At 42.4% G+C, this 20,034-nt stretch overlaps 1 protein-coding gene across 3 annotated transcripts in view; it reads right to left on the bottom strand.

The window, feature by feature from the left end:
* Nucleotides 1-261: 261 nt before the first annotated feature.
* The window catches only part of LOC146389375 (uncharacterized), a 28,950-nt gene continuing 9,177 nt past the window's right edge, over nt 262-20,034 (bottom strand). For 2 of the 3 annotated variants that reach the window (XM_084911096.1, XM_084911086.1), the window contains exon 4: nt 262-1,836. In XM_084911096.1, coding sequence (XP_084767222.1) covers nt 276-1,836 — 1,561 coding nt within the window. In that variant the 3' untranslated portion in view covers nt 262-275. Of the gene's footprint in view, nt 1,839-7,919; nt 9,469-20,034 lie in introns of all 3 variants that reach the window. The other variant, XM_084911105.1, reaches the window with a different exon arrangement.

The raw sequence follows: 20,034 nt of genomic DNA, 5'->3' as shown, positions 1-20,034 counted from the left end.
AGAAAGGTCGCCTACCCCTGCATTACAACAACGTGACAGAAACATGTATTCGTGGAGAACACAGAGACCTTTATTTAAAACAACAAATGTGACTTTTTCAACATGGTGTTTTTTTATTGCTAGCAATAATTGTAAATCTTCATCTACCATATTCATGTTTTTAGTATATTACACTCATGAAATTCATATTTTAAAGAGCAGTATATTGTTTATGCCACTGACAATTCAGAATCAACCCCCCCCCCCCCCACCCCCCCACACACACACACTCTTCCCTATTTTTCCAGCTGCTGTTTAAACCGCAGAGCTGCTCTGGTTCCTTCATCCACTCTGCTTCTCATCTCCTCCAGTTTCTGGACCTTCTCTGTGTCTCCTTCCTCCTTCATCTTCTCAATCAGGAAGTCCAAGTAGACAATAGTGGATGCTGAATTGGCTTTCAGAGCGATCTGCTCCAGTCTGACAATATGTTGGTAGGACTCATCCAGGAACTGTGATTTCTCTCCTGTCAGTTTGCTCATTTCCTTTTCAAAATTTTCCAAATGATTGAACTTATTCTCACACTCTATTTTGTTCATCTCATACCGCTCTTTCATTTCTTCATTAGTCTTCTGAACTCTCCTTTTCTTGGTCACATATCTCCAGTTTTCTTTCACATGTTTTGATACAGGACACTTGTTGGTACAAACAGTACAGCAGCCATCTTTCATGACCTCACAGTCTTCAAGTTTTTGGTTGCTGTGGAAACAGTTATTCTTACAGACAGTACAGCAGATATCTTTTTCAGAGTTAAAAATATTTAACAATGCCCAATTACGTTCTTTATCTTTGTAGTCCTCATCAACTTCTACAGTAAACTCTTTATTCGCCTTCGTCTCTTCTTCATGTATCTTCAGAGCTTCTTGAGTCTGTTTAATTTCTGTCTGTTTCTGTTCTGTCAGTTTGATTGTCTCTTTCAGGTTTTGGATGCATTCTGTTAGTCTGATTCGTTCATTCAGAACATCTGAAGTTATAATCACTTTTTGAGCTGAAGTTTTATCCAGAAAGGCTTTGAACTCTCTGATTCCTGTATCTGATGTTTGATGAGCACCTTTTAAAAAATTTTCTTCCTCTTTTCGGTCTTCCTGCTGGCAGTTATCAAACAGGAAGTAAACAGGCTGATTCTCCTCATTTTTGGCACATTTAATGTTTGCAGCTTCAAGAGCTTGGAGGGCGCTTCTTGGTCTTCTGCCATTTGAGTGTGTGATGACAGCTACAATCTTTTCCTCCAGGTCTTTTCCAAACAGAGACATCACTGAATCAAACACATATATTAGTTGATCACTCATCCGATTATCTGTCGCCTTCATCACCAGACCCACTGCATGAACTTCACAAACCACATCCTTCGATCCAAACAACTCCAATAATCTTTGAAAGATGATGTCATCAGAATTAATTTCTCTGGTATTTCCATATCCAGGAGTATCGATGATAGTCAGAGAGTAGGGCAGAGTTTCATCTTCAAAACCAAAGATCTTGTACACGATCACATCTGATGTATTACTTTCTGTCAGTTTTTTGTCCTTTTCCTCCTCTACAATCTGAAACCAGACTTCATCCTCCCACTTCACTCCCATGGTGTAGTTGAACAGAGCATTGATCAGAGTAGATTTTCCTGCTCCTGTTTCACCCACAAGTAAGATGGTTTTATTTATCTTGTTCACATTTTTTTTCCCAACAGTCATTCTTTTCAGAGTTCCAATTTTCGTTTCCTCAGGTCTCAGCTGGTAGACAGCAGGATATCCTGAAGGGATCCGAACACTTGTTTTGATGATATCTTCATATTTTGATGAGTTCCTGTAAAAAAATAAGTTCATTTTTTCTCAGTCTATATATTACCATCATCTGATATATTAAAATTAGTATTATTTGCAGATGACACAAATATTTTTTGTTCTGGGGGGAATCTAAAGGAGCTGCTGGATAAAATTACTTCAGAAATGTGCAAAATTAAAAAATGGTTTAACAGGAACAAACTATCGCTAAATCTAAGTAAAACTAAAATAATCTTATTTGGGAATGCCCTTAGAAATGCACAAGTGCAGATTCATATAGATGGTGTGGAAATTGAAAGAGTACTTGAACATAAGTTTCTTGGTGTGATTATAGATGATAAATTAAACTGGAAGTCTCATATAAATCATATACATAACAAAATTTCAAGAAGTGTTTCAATCATGAGTAAAGTAAAACACATTCTGGACCACAAATCACTCCACATTCTTTATTGTTCCCTGATTGCACCGTATTTGAATTACTGTGCAGAGGTTTGGGGCAATACTTACAAATGTTCGCTATCATCAATCTTTATATTACAAAAAAGGGCCATAAGGATAATCCATAAAACTGGTTACAGAGATCATACAAATCCACTATTCTTAAAATCAACAATTCTAAAATTCACAGATCTGGTTCATTTTCTCACTGCACAAATTATATATAAAGCAATAAATAACCTGCTTCCTGACAATATTCTAAAAATGTTTTCTAAAAGGGAACGGGGATACAATTTGAGCGGGGAATTAAATTTAAAACATCCTCGTATCCGTACAACATTAAAAAGTTTTTGCATCTCTGTGTGTGGAGTGAAGCTGTGGAACAGACTAAGTAAAGATATGAAGCAAAGTCCGAGCATGGCGCAGTTTAAACAGCGGTTTAAGGATATGGTTTTTACAGGGTACAGGGAAAAGGTAGAGATTTGATAGGGTGTTCTTGTCCAATATTTTCATGTGTGTGCGGGTGCACGGGTATGTTGGTGTGGGTATATATATATCTGTAGGTTGTGTATCCTTTGAGGTGTTAATGGGGTTATTGAAAATGTGTATATGTGCGTATGTGTATATACGTATGTATGGATAGATAGAAACATATATGTATATATATTAAAAAAAATGAATAAAAAAATAAAAAAATAAATACACATGACATATAATGTAATTGCAAGGAGGTATTTCTGTAGTCTATTGATACTAGATAGTGGAAAAGGGGTGGGATTAAATAAGCTTATGCTTCTTCCTGCTCCTTTTTGAACATGAAAGTTATTTGGAGTTGTGGTTGCTCGTTTTCCTTTTGTTTTGCTTTGTTCATTTGTCTCTTCTAATTCTATTTTGTTGTACTTTTTCAACATGTTCAAAATAAAGATTCAATCAATCAATCAATCAATCTGAAAGTGAACCTATAAGTATGATTCAATTTCAAAGTATTTTAAGTATCTTATTTTTTCTTTTCTTGGGAAAAATTTTTGCAACACTAATTTTTTCCAAATTTAGTGTTTTTTAGTGTTAATTATTTTTTCCAAAATTAGTGTTGCATGTATTTCCAACATTAAAATCACAGTTATTCATGTTTTTAGTGACAGAAATATTTTTATTGCACTTGCATGTAAACAGAACAACGTTTTCACAGCTTCACATTTCTACAATCTGAATGAAGCTTGCTCCCCTTATCTGACATTTATTATTGCATTTGCCTGTTTCAGTTTGGGTTACTTATGTCTTGTTATTTTGTTAGTTATTTGTTTCTTGTATTTTATGTTTAAATTTAACTCTCCCCTCTTGTCTTACTGCGTAGACTTAAGTTAAATGTGTAGACATTCCATTACAACCATGAGTCAGTTATGATTAATTGATTCTGATTCTGATTCTGATTAATATATTCTGGATAGGGCTGCACATGTTGATGACTTTTGTTTCCGACAATTAAATGACTGAGTGCTATTTAAAATTCAAAGGTAAATTAAACTCCCTAAATCAGTCACATGCCTGCATGAGCCAATTACAGCTGTTCTCAGCACTGTGCAGGTTGAAGTTTCCTGGACTCATCTGGATGAGCAACACCATGATCAAGATAGATATTAAACCAGTGACGGGCAAAGTGAGGCTTTATTAATCACTTAAACCTTTAAATCACCAACTTCCACTTTTGCTTTGACACATCTCAATAATGCCGTGTGTTCAATAACTTGCGTTGTTAAAGGCAAGCTGTGAAGAAGCAGCACGTAAGCCACCTGACGAAATTAGGGTGATGTGGATGTTTTGAACTACACTTAAGAGTAGTATTTCTCAAACATTTATGCTTTATAAGACCAACACAGCATCATTATATAAAACAAAACTCAAATGCATGCCACATCTAAAAGCAAAGTCCTTGTCCCTTGAAGTGAATCATCCATTACTTGGAAATACATAACAGATTTAATGCAAGTTTTAACAAGTTGTGGATCATGCAACCTTTTTACCTTTATTGGATTATGGTGACCTGCTTTTTATGGATGCACCTGCCCACTACCTAAAGAGGTTTGATACTGTGTACCATTGTGCTTTACGTTTTACTACTGGCTATGGAAATCGTGTACATCATTGTACTTTGTACGCTGCTGCTAAATATGCATCTTTGCATATTTGCAGACTCTCCCATAGGTTGATATTTATCTATAAATCTCTCCTTGGGCTGGTTCCATCTTATTCATGTGTTTATATGTGTAAAAACCACAACCAATACAGCCTTCGTTCTCACAATATCATATAATTGATTGTCCCAAAAATCAGAACAGAATTGTGTAAAAAGGCTTTTAAATACGCTGCCCCTGCTTCCTGGAATAATCTGCAGAAGGAACTGAAATTATCAGAATTGGTTACCTTGGGAGAGTTTAAGTTTGTCTTAAAGGAACGAGAGAATAACTCTTTTACTCAATGTGATTGTTTTTAATGTACTCTTAATTTGATCTGTTATTGTATATTTTTCACATGTTGGTATGGGATATTGTATTTGTTTTAAATGTTTTAAACTTATGTGGTATGTATATTTTGACTTTTGTTGCCATGATGCCAGCTCTCTTGGAAATTAGATTTTTAATCTCAATGAGATTTTTTTACCTGGATAAATAAAGGACTAATAAAATGTGAATATGCTGCAGTTCTGACTGATGCCACATGGCGGTGCCCCTTTCTGTATATTGGACTGAGGGCCACTTTAGTGAGGGCAATTAGTACATGCTCTAGCCAACACCTTCGAGAGTGGAGACCTAGCATTAAATGTTCTGAAGGTTTTCCAAATAAATATGCCATATTCAAATGCTGTCAGTTTCATCTCTGAGCTAGTGCTAGCTGGTGCTAACATCTGACATGACTAGTTTCTCCACCCTCACCTACTCAGCAAAAGGCATCATAAAAAACATGTAGAAAGGACCAAAACACAGACGCATAGGCACACAGAAGTAAACAGAAAGCAACCCTTTATTTTTGGTGGTGTAGATCTAAATTAATTAATTAAAATATTATTAATTAAAATAACAAAATCTAAAAACACAAGAGAACACTCCAGGGAAAAAAACAGGTGCAAAGAAAGATGGAACACATGACCTTACAAGGACCTAGGGCAAATTAAGGTTTGAAAAATATACAGAAGGTAATTAGGTAGAATGTACAAAAGGCTGAAAAGACATAGCTAAAATAATAAACTATAAAAAAAATAAAGGGATGATAAAAGGGTGGTAAGTGACTACAAAAATAAACAGTAAGTATCAGAGAATCACTAACAGAGATAAGGGCTTCACAGACAAATTTAAAAGTGGGAAGGCTAGACTCAATCATAAGGAATCAAAATATAAATGCTAAACTCAAACAGAAAAACAAGTTTCAAATATTTAAGTTAATTGTTCAACACTTAAAGCTCTGGGTCAAAGACAGGACCATGACAGCAAGTGATCGTGGCTCAAGAGTTGGCAGTTCGTCTTGTCATCGGAAGGTTGCCGGTTTGACTGTAAAACTTTTAGTCTGCACTGCCAGTGTTTTGTATTTGTAAGTCATTAAGCTATGCACAGACCACTGTTCAGGCTTTACACCTGCTGCAGATATGTTTTTAAGCGCAAAACAACTAATAATGCACTCAGCAGAGCACTAGTTATCACATTGATGGTATTCTGTGTGTATCTACTGTAGAAAAGTGTGCTTTGCAATACTCTCACAAAATGGCTCAGAAATTCCAGACAAGTTCATTTTAACCATGTACTTTAAAAAACATGAGAATCTGAAGACATTAGGATTCTTATGCTTGGGAGCACATCTGGCCCCAAAATTCTATACCAATACCAAGGCTCACAGAAAGCTGCCTACTTGTGCCCCACATCCCAGTTCCCATGTGTGGCCCATTATTCTTTACCACCATCAATTGGTATCCCCACGTATTAGATTTAACAGTATTTCACACCAGATGACAATCCTGATACAACCCTAAAGAGATTTACTTCCCCATCCCACACTTGTAGCAAGGAGCTATAACCTGACAGTCAAACATGGAAATCATTGATGCTGGACCAGTGGGGTAAAACTACATTGGGGCCTGAATGGGCAAACACTATGGACAAGCCCATTGTGGACTGCATGAAGCTTCTATTTAAGTCAATAAAACCACAGCCACAGACCACACTCTGGATGAGCAGTATTTGTCAAGTTACTTGAAAAAAGTAATTAAAATGAATTACTGATTACTTCTCCAAAAAGTAATCATGTTACTTTACTGATTACTTATTTTCAAAATTAGTTGCTTAGTTACTTAGTTACTTTTTAGAAACATGATACACAACCTGAATACATAATAAAGCAATCGACCTTTCAGCTCAATTCTATGTTCATGTATAATCCATCATATAAAATGTAATCAAATCAAAGTCTCTTTTTAAAAATTGTTCTATTAGTTTTAATCTTTTAACTTTATGCACATTGCATCAAGCAACAATTAAATTATATACAACAGTCTTTGACTTGAAGAAATTGTTGAACATTTAAACCTATTTTGTGCATATTCCAGCATATAAATGAAATATTTTGTGTTTACTCTCACTCTTTCAAATAGATGCAATTAAAACAGCAGAAAATAAATAAAATCAAAGACTCAGTGGCACCAAGGTCTGTCGCTCTTAAATCTATTTTCACCTGTTTAGCAGGAGTGGAGCAGGCAGAAGTTTGCCTGGTTCCATAGTGGTCATGTCAGTGGAGAGATCCGGGGGGGGGGTTCCCTCTGAATTTTCACATTCTCATGGCAGCGTGCTAGGTACTTGCTCAGACGTTTACGCTAATGTTTTCGTCACTTTTTAGGGCATCACACTCAAAGTAAGGTCAGTACTTCCATGCTTTAAACGCTGCATGCTCATACTCTCTCCGCACTCAATACATTATCCATTGTTGATCTGCTCACAGCTGTTGCCACGAATGTTGCACACGCTTACGTCATTGTCATGAGACACCCTCACAAACCAAATCACGGTTTAGTAACCCAGTAACGCAGCATGCTTACTGAAAAGTAACAGTGATCTAATTTCCATTTTTGCAACTCGTTACTTGAAAAAAGTAATCGGATTACAGTAATGCATCACTTGTAACTGCCCATCAATGGGGGTGAGCTGGAGTGTGGGACCTGAAAAGCTGCCCAGAACATTTGAAATTATTTAAAAACATTGTAAAAAAGAAAACATTGGACAGGTGGGTCCTTCTATTGCATACACTTGTGAGTAACCACTCACATGTTAATAAATGAGATTCTGGCTGCAAAATAAGAAACATTTAAATGTTCAGATTAACTTTAAAAGTTGAAAACAACAAATAACAGTTCATATAGATGGCATTCTGTACATATGGCTCCATCACTTTAAGGACATAATGGGTAAGAATCAACTACATTCATGCTTATACCTGGACTGTGAAACAAGTTGCATGTAAACCAGTTTTTTTGTTCTTTTTATTGTGGGGGAAGTTCCGCTTGATGGCTTTGTTTATAAGAACTCACGTGAAAACAGAATAAAGGCTGCCACTCTATATAAATATTATAATGACCATAAGAGTGAGGTTAAAACCCATATATCACATGTCAGATGTATCTGTCATGTGTCGAGCTGCTCCTCTGGTTCCTTCATCCACTCTCCTTCTCATCTCCTCCAGTTTCTGGACCTTCTCTGTGTCTCCTTCCTCCTTCATCTTCTCAATCAGGAAGTCCAAGTGGACAATAGTGGATGCTGAATCGGCTTTCAGAGCGATCTGCTCCAGTCTGACAACATGTTGGTAGGACTCATCCAGGAATTGTGATTTCTCTGCTGTCAGTTTGCTCATTTCTGTTTTAAGATTTTTCAAAAGGCTTGATTTCTTCTGATTTTCAGTCTTATTCGTTTCATACTTCTTTGTCATTTCTTCTATGGTTTTCTTAACTTTCCTTGTCTTGACCACATATCTCCACTTTTCTTTCACATGTGTTGACACAGGACACTTGTTGGTGCAAATAGTGCAGCGGCCATTTTTAATCACTTCACAGTGTAAAGGATACCAGGCCACATTGCATCCAGGATAGTGACAGGTCTCTTCACAGACTGTACAACATACAGCGCCATCATAAAAAAAAATCAACCACATCCCACCATTGATGGGTTCTTTAACTTTATAGGCCTCATCAATCTCTATGATGAATTTCTCTTCTTCATGTTTTTTCAGAACTTCTTGAGTCTGTTTGATTTCTGTCTGTTTCAATTCAGTCAGTTTGACCCTCTCTTGCAGATTTTGGATGGAGGCTTTTAGTCTGATTCGTTCATTCAGAACATCTGAAGTTAATATCACTTTTCTAGGTGCAGCTTCCTCCAGAAAGGCTGTGAACTCTCTGATTCCTGTCATTGTTAATTTATTAGCATGTTCCAAGTGTTCTGCTTCCTCTGTTCGGTCTTCCTGCTGGCAGTTATCAAACAGGAAGTAAACAGACTTATTATTCTCATCTTTGGCACATTTAATATTTGTTTCTTCAATAGCTTTAAGAGGAATTGTTGGTTTTCTTCCATTTGAGTGTGTGATCAGAGCTACGATGTTTTTCTTTAGGTCTTTTCCAAACAGAGACATCATTGAATCAAAGATGTACCTGAGTCGGTTAGTCAGTCGATTATCACTCGCCTTCATCACCAGACCCACTGCATGAACTTCATGGACTCCATCCTCTGATCGAAACAAGTCAAATAATCTTTGAAAGATGATTTTATCATATTTAATCCCTCTGGTGTCTCCAAATCCAGGAGTATCGATGATAGTCAGAGAGTAGGGCAGAGTTTCATCTTCAAAACCAAAGATCTTGTACACGATCACATCTGATGTATTACTTTCCGACAGTTTTTTGTCCTTTTCCTCCTCTACAATCTGAAACCAGACTTCATCCTCCCACTTCACTCCCATGGTGTAGTTGAACAGAGCATTGATCAGAGTAGATTTTCCTGCTCCTGTTTCACCCACAAGTAAGATGGTTTTATTTATCTTGTTCACATTTTTTTTACCAAAGGTAACTCTTCTTTCATTTCCAATGGTCTCCATCTTTGTTGTCAGCTGGTAGACAGCAGGAGTTTTTGAAGGGATCCGGACGCTTTTTTTGATGGTATCTTCATATTTTGATGAGGTGTTACTGTTTCTGTAGAAAAAGTTGATAAGCTGATTTAAACATTATTTTAAACCCTTTCTACACTTCCCTTCTTGTATGAGTGTGTAATGTAGAAATATTTCAAATGATTCATGTAAACATCAAGTTTTCTAGAAAGCCATTCACATAGCCTTCATTTAAAAACTGTCATTCCAATGATGGAAATAAATTCCCCTACATAAAATAATTTACTGTTAGGGTACCTGGGTGACCCAGTTATTTTGGTTTATGTGTTGTATTCTTTGACATGGTGTTTCTGTTGTTTGGTTTCTGTATTTCTTGCTCCCTAAGTTCTTTATTGTTTCCTGATTTCCATCTTGGGTTTTGTTTGTATGCCTTCCCTGTGTGTGTGTTCGTATTCCTGTCTTATGTTTCCTGTTTTACTTTGAAGGTCCATGTCTTATGTGAATAAGATTCTTTTTGTTAGAGTTTTCCAGTTTAGGTTATTTCTTAGCTTCTATCTATATTTTCACCTCATATAAATAAAGCTCACTCTTCGCATCTAAGCCAGTGCCGGCTTTTGAGTCCTCACTCTTAATCTCCACACGTCTGCTGCGACAGCCGTGACAGTACGGACCAGCCATTATGGACCCAGCGGCACTTGATCCGTCCGAGGAGCTCCGTCAAGACATTGTTTATTCTGTGCAGAAATTAATCGATCTGTGGCTGAATTATTCGGGGAGGGAGTTTCATTGCGCTGTAGAGACCCATCTACAATGACTGGTTTCCGGTCTCCCCTGGTTACTGAGCTCACTTCACCTGCTCGTACACGATTTTATCCTCAGCGAGCTTCACCTTCACACACCAGCCACTACAACTCGCCTGCCTGGCGCGGCGGAGGATTTGTGGCCCGGCCTGCCGGACGTGGAGCCACCCGGACCGTTGCAGCCACCTCCAAGGAGAAAACGGCAACAAGCACCTCTCTCCACAGCCAGCTTTTGGGACTTCAGAGCAGCCGGCTGTGGTGAGTTTCTTTCTGATGAAGTCTCCCCTCCTCCAGTCCAAACACTTGTACTACGCACCGTCTCTCTGTGTTTTTCAGACTTTGGGACTTTTTATTCTGGGGCTGTGCCTTTTGTGGCAGAGGATAACATTAACAGTGGTTTTTCTACTTCATCTGTTCACTCTAAGCAGAGAACTAAACTAGAAAAAATGGTTTTTTTGAGCCTGCTCCTCTTCCTGTCAGTGTTCCAGTCCCTCTTTCACGACAACCACCCCTCCAGTCTGTAGCTCAGTCAGCTGCCCAGCCTGTTCAGCAGCACTTAGCGCTATCTCCCATTCCGCAGCTCTTAGCTCTGTCTCTGGTGTTTTGTTTGTCTCCTTATTTATGAAGAAAGAGCCCCTACATCATCTGCAACATACTTTTATTATGCATTCTTAGGTAGCCGGAAGAACATGAGTATCTCACCACTTCTTAGCTGTCATGCCCATGTTAACAGAGATAGTGCCACCTTGTGGTATGGCATGACACTATGTTAACTTACAGCAGCAGCCACTGATCATTACCAGTGCTGGGTAAGTTACTTTGAAAAAGGATTTAATTATAGTTACTAGTTACTTCTTGCTTCTTCTCATCATTTTTTGATTGGTCGACATATTTTACCATAGGCTGGACACTTTTTGGGCATGTGCTTCAGGCCACAGTGCTTGCAGTTCAACATCCTGCTGTCAGATCGCGGCAGTATGCGTTTCCCACTCTGACTGGAAACTGCTCCCACAGTAGCGCTGTCACTGATGGCAGCAGCACCCGTTTCACTGAAAGGCTTAACATGCTGTTGTGACAACTCACATGCTTGACAAATCCATATAGCTCCCTCTAGCGTCAGGTCGGTTTCTCTCAGCAGCCGTTCTCTCACTTTTCTGTCCACCACGCCAAAAACAATCTGGTCGCGGATCATCGAGTCACGTGGCGTAGCAAAGTTGCACGTTCGCACTTTGAGTTTCAGGTCCGTTAAAAAGCTGTCAAATGACTCGCATGACTGCTGAATCCTCGAGCGAAAAATGTATCTCTCATAAGTCTCATTGTTCTTAGGAGAGGGCATCAAACTTTCCCATTACAACGTCAAACTTTTGTCTTTACCACCCGGCTCATCGTATACAAATGTGTTGTACACTTTAATAGCTTGGGGCCCTGCTACTGTAAGAAGTAACACTACCTTTCTTGAATCCGGCTTGCTCTCAAATCCCACGGCCACAATATATAGCTGGAATTGCTGCTTGAAGGCACGCCAATTGCTGTCAACGTTTCCCGTCAGCTTCAAACTCTCCGGCGACTTGATAGAATCCATTATCGTCATCCACGATGCACCTCAGCCCAGATTTAGTTTTACTCCTCGTACCATGTTTTGTTTGTCTCCTTATTTATGAAGAAAGAGCCCCTTCATGATCTGCAACATACTTTTATTATGCATTCTTAGTTAGCCGGAAGAACATGAGTATCTCACCACTTCTTAGCTGTTATGCCCATGTTAACAGAGATAGTGCTACCTTGTGGTATGGCATGAAACTACGTTAACTTACAGTAACAGCTGCTGATCATGATATCTTATTGAGTCCCCCACTGCTCAGGCAGCAGTTCAGTCACCTTTACCCCCACCACAACAACCTCTGTCTCAGTCATCCATTTTGTTATCTATTTAGTCATCTGCTCAGTCTGCAGTCTGGTTTCCTACCCTGTCACCAGCTCAGCGATTAGCTCTGCTTTCAGCAGCTAATTCTCTAGTTCAGTCTGCCGCTCAACCACCTATACAGCCTGGTGTCCCCACATCTTCTGGCCCTGCATTTGCCGTTCAGCCGTCTTCAGTCCCCACTGGAGGGTCTGAGGGATCTATCCAGCCTGCAGCGTCACCACCTGCGGTTTCCACACCGTCGCCTGCGGCGCCCCCAACTGCGGTTTCCACAACGTCGCCTGCAACGCCACCACCTGCTCCATCGTCTGCGGCTGCCACGCCGCCGTCTGGTCCTGCCTTGTCCGGACCTGCCGCATCTGGTCCAGCGGTTGCCACACCACAGCCTCGTTCACATCCAGCTAAGCCTGCTTAACCTTGTCCAGGCCGCTGACTGGACTTCTTCGCCGGCGCACACAGACTTCGGACCTGCTCCATCACTGCCATCTTCCATGAGGCCACATTTATTTTGCCAGTGCCGACACTGCCTTCCATGTGGTTGGCCCCCTGAGTTACCCTGTGTTGGGCTGTGGTGCTGCCGGCCTTCTGAAATATTTATGGACTGCTCCCTGAGCTCCAGTGTTTTTTGTGGATGTTTTGTTTTTGGACTCAGTCTGTGTTTTGTCCCCGAGTCTCTCTGTGTTGTCTCTCTGTGTAACCTCTGTACGTTTCTCCCTGCATGTGTTCCTGTGAGTTTAGGTTTCAAACTCTTTTGTTAGATTTTTCTAGTTTAGGTTATTCCTTAGTTTCTATATATATTTTCATAAATAAAGCTCTCTCTTGGTATCTAGGCCAGTACCTGCGTTTGGGTGATCACTGATAATCTTCACGTCTTCTGCCGCAGCCGTGACGTTTACATAAAATTGCCAAACACTGATTTATATTTACTTGTATTTTCATGTTTAAGTCGAAAACTATGTGGTTAGGTCTAGAAAAAATATGGGGTTTAGTTTACACGTGTCTGGCTGACAACATTTAATCTACATCCTGAAAAATATTGCTAAATACTTCTGTATGTGTTAAATGTGATGCAAAGCAGGTTTGAACAAATGTCTGTGTAGATTGTGTTGAGTAAGACCAACAAACATTAGTGTCAGGGTTCCTGGGTCGGTGACCCAGTGTTTTCAGTTGTGTTCATGTTCAGTTTATTTTGCCACTTCCATGTTCTCACTTCCTGCTTTTCCTGTGTCAGCTCGTCTCGTGTCATTAGCCAGATTATGTTCAGCTGTGTACTCACCGTTCTCTCATTATCATCCTCATCAGTCTATGTATTTAAGCCCTCTCTTCCCTTCAGCCCTTGTCGTGTCATTGATGTTCATGTTGTCTCTCCGTATGTATGTTCAGTTAGTCAGCCAGCCATTCATCCAGTCTTTCAGCCAGCCAGTCCTTCGTTCCTGCTTTGTTCATTCACCCGCTCCAATAAATCCTCATCATTTCTGCACCGTGAGTCCTGCGTTTGGGTCATCTTTTCCACGCCTCCACACACAACTCCTGACAGAATGACACGACCCGTGCCACGAAGACACGAGCATGACCCAGCGGACTCCGACCTTCTCGAGCGGCAGGACGCAGCGCTTTCCATTTGGGCGGAGAAGCTCAGGTGGAAACAGCGGCTCTTCTCAGAGAGGGAGCACGTCTTTGAGTTGACTCGTCTGGCTCTGGGCGGGCCTCGGAGATGCCGCGGTCCTCCACCTGCTGCCTCACCTGCATCGGAGCATTCGCCGTGGAGAGTGGGCATCACAGGCCAACCGTCGGCCGCTCGCTCTCCCGCCACTCCGCTCCTCGCTCGCCCGCCGGCCGCTTCACTCTCCAGCCTTTCCGCCTCGCCACGGCACAGCGGCTACACCTCCCACCTCGGCTCAACGGAGGATACCACACCAGAGGCTCAGCGGTTTACCCTGCCCGCTTCCTCTTCCCGGGGAAAGCGGCGCACACGCCGCCATAAAATGGACTCTTTTCAGCAACTCCCGGTGGTGAGTTCCAGTGACTGTTTTCCACACCCCTCATCTGATTATTCACTTACAACGCACAATAGACTCATTTCTGATCCATGGGGAGTTTCCCTCCTAGAGGATGAAGTGGACTGGGAAGATTATTTCTGCTCTGCTCCCCCAAAGACTGTTCAGTCCAAGACTGTAAATAGTGGTGGCAGAAGGACCAGAATAAATCCCGATAGACCTGTCAGTATCACTCACCCAGTCATTATTTCCACTCCTATCAGTCAGCCTACACCCACACCTGTGCCAGCTCCCAGGACGAGGGCAGCTGTGACCCCGTATACCTCCACACCCGCTTCTGTTCCTCGGGTGGGGGTGACTGGTGTCCAGCCACCTCCCGTGCCTGTCCCGGCGCCTAGGCTGAGGGCAGCCAGAATCCAACCTGACCATCCCAGAGGCCCAGCCGAGGCTCTCCAGCCAGTGCCCTCATGCTCTGGAGGCTCGGAAGAGCTAGCCTGCTTACCCATCAGTCCACCACTTCATCCACCGCCTGATCCAGCCTTTCACTCACTAGCTTTATCCCTGGTTAGGCTAGCTGAAGTGTCCCCTGCTCAGGCACCGGCTTTACTAGCCCAGGCTGTAGCTTTATCTCCCGCACTAGCTCAGTCTATAGTTCAGCCATCAGCCACACCAACCTCAGCTCCGTCGTCAGCCTCGCCTACCTCTGTTCATCCCTTAGCATCCCCACTCCAGTCAATTCCCTCACCTGCTGTTCAGCTGCCACCCCAGTCGGTTCACACGCCTGCTGTTCAGCTTCTAGCTCAGTCTCCTGTTCTCCAGTCCCCTGTAGTTAAGTCTCCTCCTGTCCTCCAGTCTCCCGTAGCTCAGTCTCCTGCCCTCCAGTCAGTCCAGTCCCCTCCTGTCCAGTCAATCCAGTGTGAGATTATTCTGTTATCATATGTTATCTTATATCTGTAGTTAAAGTAGTTGAATTATGTTAACTGCTGTAGGTCATATAATATCCTTTAGTCTAGATTGTGTGCTGTGTATGTAGCTTAGTTTCCATTATATTTTTAAGTTAAAAGAACATGACCATTTTTGTAGTTTGTTAGACAGGTGTTCCATTATATTTTGGGGTTGATAGAATGTGACCAACTTTGGATTCTGTTAGACAGGTGTGCACTACCATTGATCTGCTGTGAATGTGTTACACTGTTTCTTGACATTTCATACTGCTGAATCATGAAGAGAATGTTGTGTGCAGAGGACCTTGTGCCGATAATAGAAGAGACAGACCACATTCCATACCCCCACCTTTACAGAGGGTAGAAAAATAAGGAGCCGAGGTCATAACTTAGGCGCAGTAACAGAGAAAGAATGTGAATGTTTAGGCTTTTACGACTAGGTGGGGGCCACTAGAGGCTATAAGAAGCTGTGTAACCCGTCACCATTTTGAGACTTGCTGTGACCCTCTTCATGCATGTCTCCCCATCCGGATGGCTTATGCTCATAAGTATTGAATTGTATGGAAATAAATGATTGTTGATTGAGCATTTATACACCGAGTACTGTCCTTCCTTCAGCCCAAAGATTGAAAGAATTGGGAGATTTTAACACCAGTCTGCTCCTGTCCAGTCTGTCATCCAGTCTTCTGTAGTCCAGTCAGCTCAGTCGGTCATCCAGTGCCTTGTAGTTCAGTCGCCCGTTGCCCAATCTCCTATTCAGTCCCTGGCCCAGTCACTCATCCACCATCCTGTTCAGTTCCCGGACCTGCAGCCACAGTACCCAGAGCCAGCTGTGAGCTCTCCTGCTCCTCAGCCAGGGGTTTCTGCGCCCGCTGGCCCGGCCGCTCTTCAGCCAGGGGTTTCCGCGCCCGCTGGCCCGGCCGCTCTTCAGCCAGAGGCTTCCGCGCCCGCTGGCCCTGCCTGTCTCCAGCCAGAGGCTTCCGCGCCTGCCGGCCCTACAGCTGTTGCTTCGCCTGGTCCAGCCTCAGCTTCTGCTTTGCCTGGTCCAGCCTCAGCTTCTGCTTCGCCTGGTCCAGCCTCAGCCTCAGCTTCAGCTTCTGCTTCGCCTGGTCCAGCCTCAGCCTCAGCTTCAGCTTCTGCTTCGCCTGGTCCAGCCTCAGCTTCAGCTTCTGCTTCTGCTTCGCCTGGTCCTGCGGCTGCCGCGCCGTCGCCCCAGCCACATTCTGGACGTCATCGCCGGCACGGCTGGCCACCGGACCTGCTCAGTGGCCGCCGCCGCCTTCCTCGCGGCCGCCCACCGGACCTGCTCAGTTGCCACTGCCGTCTTCCTCGCGGCCGCCCACCGGACCTGCTCAGGGGCCGCCGCCGTCTTCCTCGCGGCCGCCCACCGGACCTGCTCAGTGGCCGCCGCCGTCTTCCTCGCGGCCGCCCACCTGAACTGTCTCGGTGTGGACTCCGTCCCTCCGTCCTGGGCCCCCTCCGCCCGCCCTGTTCTGGTCTTTTTCTCTTTTGGCCGTCGGGTGCCGGCCCTTGAAGGGGGGGTACTGTCAGGGTTCCTGGGTCGGTGACCCAGTGTTTTCAGTTGTGTTCATGTTCAGTTTATTTTGTCACTTCCATGTTCTCACTTCCTGCTTTTCCTGTGTCAGCTCGTCTCGTGTCATTAGCCAGATTATGTTCAGCTGTGTACTCACCGGTCTCTCATTATCATCCTAATCAGTCTATGTATTTAAGCCCTCTCTTCCCTCTCTTCTCTGCCCTTCTTGTGTCATTGATGTTCATGCCGTCTCTCCGTAAGTATGTTCAGTTAGTCAGCCAGCCATTCATCCAGTCTTTCAGCCAGCCAGTCCTTCGTTCCTGCTTTGTTCATTCACCCGCTCCAATAAATCCTCATCATTTCTGCACCGTGAGTCCTGCGTTTGGGTCATCTTTTCCACGCCTCCACACACAACTCCTGACAATTAGTCAGAATTATCCTCTTTTATCTCATTCTCATAAAATTAAATTCCGGTTTAAGGGTCAAGAGCTTAATCTCTAAATGCTTTTTTTTCTTTTCATACACACCATCATAATTCTCTGGTACAGCTCATAAAAGCTGTACCAGGATATTATTCCATAATATCCTATTAGAGCGATTAGAACATGCTGTAGGTATTACAGGTACTGCACTGCAGTGGTTTGTATCATATCTATCTAATAGACTCCAATTTGTGCATGTAAATGGAGAGTCCTCTTCACACACTGAGGTTAATTATGGAGTTCCACAGGGTTCAGTGCTAGGACCAATTCTGTTTACATTATACATGCTTCCCTTAGGCAGCATCATTAGAAGACATAGCATACATTTTCACTGCTATGCAGATGACACCCAGCTCTATCTGTCCATGAAGCCAGATAACACACACCAATAAGTTAAACTGCAGGAATGTCTTAAAGACATAAAGACCTGGATGGCCGCTAACTTTCTGCTTCTTAATTCAGATGCTCTGTCCCCACTGCTGTTCTGCATAGAACCTCCTCAGTGAGATCATTGAGAAGACACAGATACTGAAGATGTAATGGAGCAATCATCATCTACCTCCTCTACATGACATCAAGCTGTATGGCAAGAGTGAACACCACCACATTCTACAGCAAGGACATCAGAATGTCATTCGGGGTCAGGGTGAGGGAAGTCCTGAGGAGTTAGCTGAATGGGAAGAAAAAGATCCGGGCTATCAAAACCTACACCCTGCAGGTGATCAGATAGCCTTCTAGAATAATAAGCTGGCCAAAGGAGGAGATGGAAGCCACTCACATCAAGACAAGGAATCTCCTGACCATGCATGGCGAATTTTACACAAAATCCAGCACACTGAGGTTGTACGCTTAGCGGAAGGAAGGAGGCCGGGGAATAGCCTGTCAGTACCGCAGTCCAGGATGAGACAACAAACATCCATAAATAAATCAGAGAAATGGCCACAACCAGCCAAATGCTCAGTGAATACCAGAAGTACAAGAAAGAGAGGCAAGAGGAGGATCTCCAACCTTCCTTTCATATCAAAAATCCTTGAAAGAGTAGTTGTCAAACAGCTAACAGATCATCTGCAGAGGAATGGTTTATTTGAAGAGTTTCAGTCAGGTTTCAGAGCTCATCACAGCACAGAAACAGCTTTAGTGAAGGTTACAAATGATCTTCTTATGGCCTCTGACAGTGGACTCATCTCTGTGCTTGTCCTGCTAGACCTCAGTGCAGCGTTCGATACTGTTGACCATAATATCCTATTAGAGCGATTAGAACATGCTGTAGGTATTACAGGTACTGCACTGCAGTGGTTTGTATCATATCTATCTAATAGACTCCAATTTGTGCATGTAAATGGAGAGTCCTCTTCACACACTGAGGTTAATGATGTAGTTCCACAGGGTTCAGTGCTAGGACCAATTCTGTTTACATTATACATGCTTCCCTTAGGCAGCATCATTAGAAGACATAGCATACATTTACACTGCTATGCAGATGACACCCAGCTCTATCTGTCCATGAAGCCAGATAACACACACCAATGAGTTAAACTGCAGGAATGTCTTAAAGACATAAAGACCTGGATGGCCGCTAACTTTCTGCTTCTTAATTCAGATAAAACTGAGGTTATTGTACTCGGCCCTGAAAATCTTAGAAATATGGTATCTAACCAGATTCATACTCTGGATGGCATTACCTTGGCCTCCAGTAATGCTGTGAGGAACCTTGGAGTCATTTTTGACCAGGACATGTCCTTCAACGCACATATTAAACAAATATGTAAGACTGCTTTCTTCCATTTGCGCAACATCTCTAAAATTAGAAATATCCTGTCTTAAAGTGACGCTGAAAAACTAGTTCATGCATTTATTACTTCCAGGCTGGACGACTGTAATTCATTATTATCAGGATGTCCAAAAAACTCACTGAAAAGCCTTCAGCTAATCCAAAATGCTGCAGCAAGAGTCCTGACAGGGACTAGAAAGAGAGAGCATATTTCTCCTGTTTTGGCTTCCCTTCATTGGCTTCCTGTTAAGTCCAGAATTGAATTCAAAATCCTGCTCCTCACATACAAGGTCTTAAATAATCAGGCCCATCTTATCTTAATGACCTTGTAGTACCATATCACCCTATTAGAGCACTTCGCTCTCGCTCTGCAGGCCTACTTGTTGTTCCTAGAGTATTTAAAAGTAGAATGGGAGGCAGAGCCTTCAGTTTTCAGGCCCCTCTTCTGTGGAACCAGCTTCCAGTTTGGATTCGGGAGACAGAAACTATCTCTACTTTTAAGATTAGGCTTAAAACTTTCCTTTTTGCTAAAGCATATAGTTAGGGCTGGACCAGGTGACCCTGAATCCTCCCTTAGTTATGTTGCAATAGACGTAGGCTGCCGGGGGATTCCCATGATGCATTGAGTTTTTCCTTTCCAGTCACCTTTCTCACTCACTATGTATTAATAGACCTCTCTGCATTGAATCATATCTGTTATTAACCTCTGTCTCTCTTCCACAGCATGTCTTTTATCCTGTCTTCCTTCTCTCACCCCAACCGGTCGCAGCAGATGGCCGCCCCTCCCTGAGCCTGGTTCTGCCGGAGGTTTCTTCCTGTTAAAAGGGAGTTTTTCCTTCCCACTGTCGCCAAAGTGCTTGCTCATAGGGGGTCATATGATTGTTGGGTTTTTCTCTGTATCTATGAAGCGCCTTGAGGCGACTTTTGTTGTGATTTGGCGCTATATAAATAAAATTGAATTGAATTGAATTAAAAATCAGAGAAATCTATGCATGAAATAAAGGTTATTAGCAAGTGTTGAACATACAAGATTTCTAAGATAATCCAAGAAATTAACAAGAACATCAGATGCTTATCTTTATTGCACCGGTAAAGGGCCCTGTTCCAGGAAACATGTTTAAAATTAAACTCTGCAGTGATTAACTCGATTAGATCGGCAACACTGAGTATCATATTTCAAAATAACTGATCAGAGTAAGTTC

The sequence above is a fragment of the Perissodus microlepis genome, chromosome 3 (assembly GCF_051167445.1).
Source record: "Perissodus microlepis isolate ML-2025 ecotype Zambia chromosome 3, ASM5116744v1, whole genome shotgun sequence".
NCBI lineage: Eukaryota > Metazoa > Chordata > Actinopteri > Cichliformes > Cichlidae > Perissodus > Perissodus microlepis.
The sequence above is the reverse complement of the archived record's forward strand: the minus strand, read 5'-3'. Positions and strand labels throughout refer to the sequence as shown.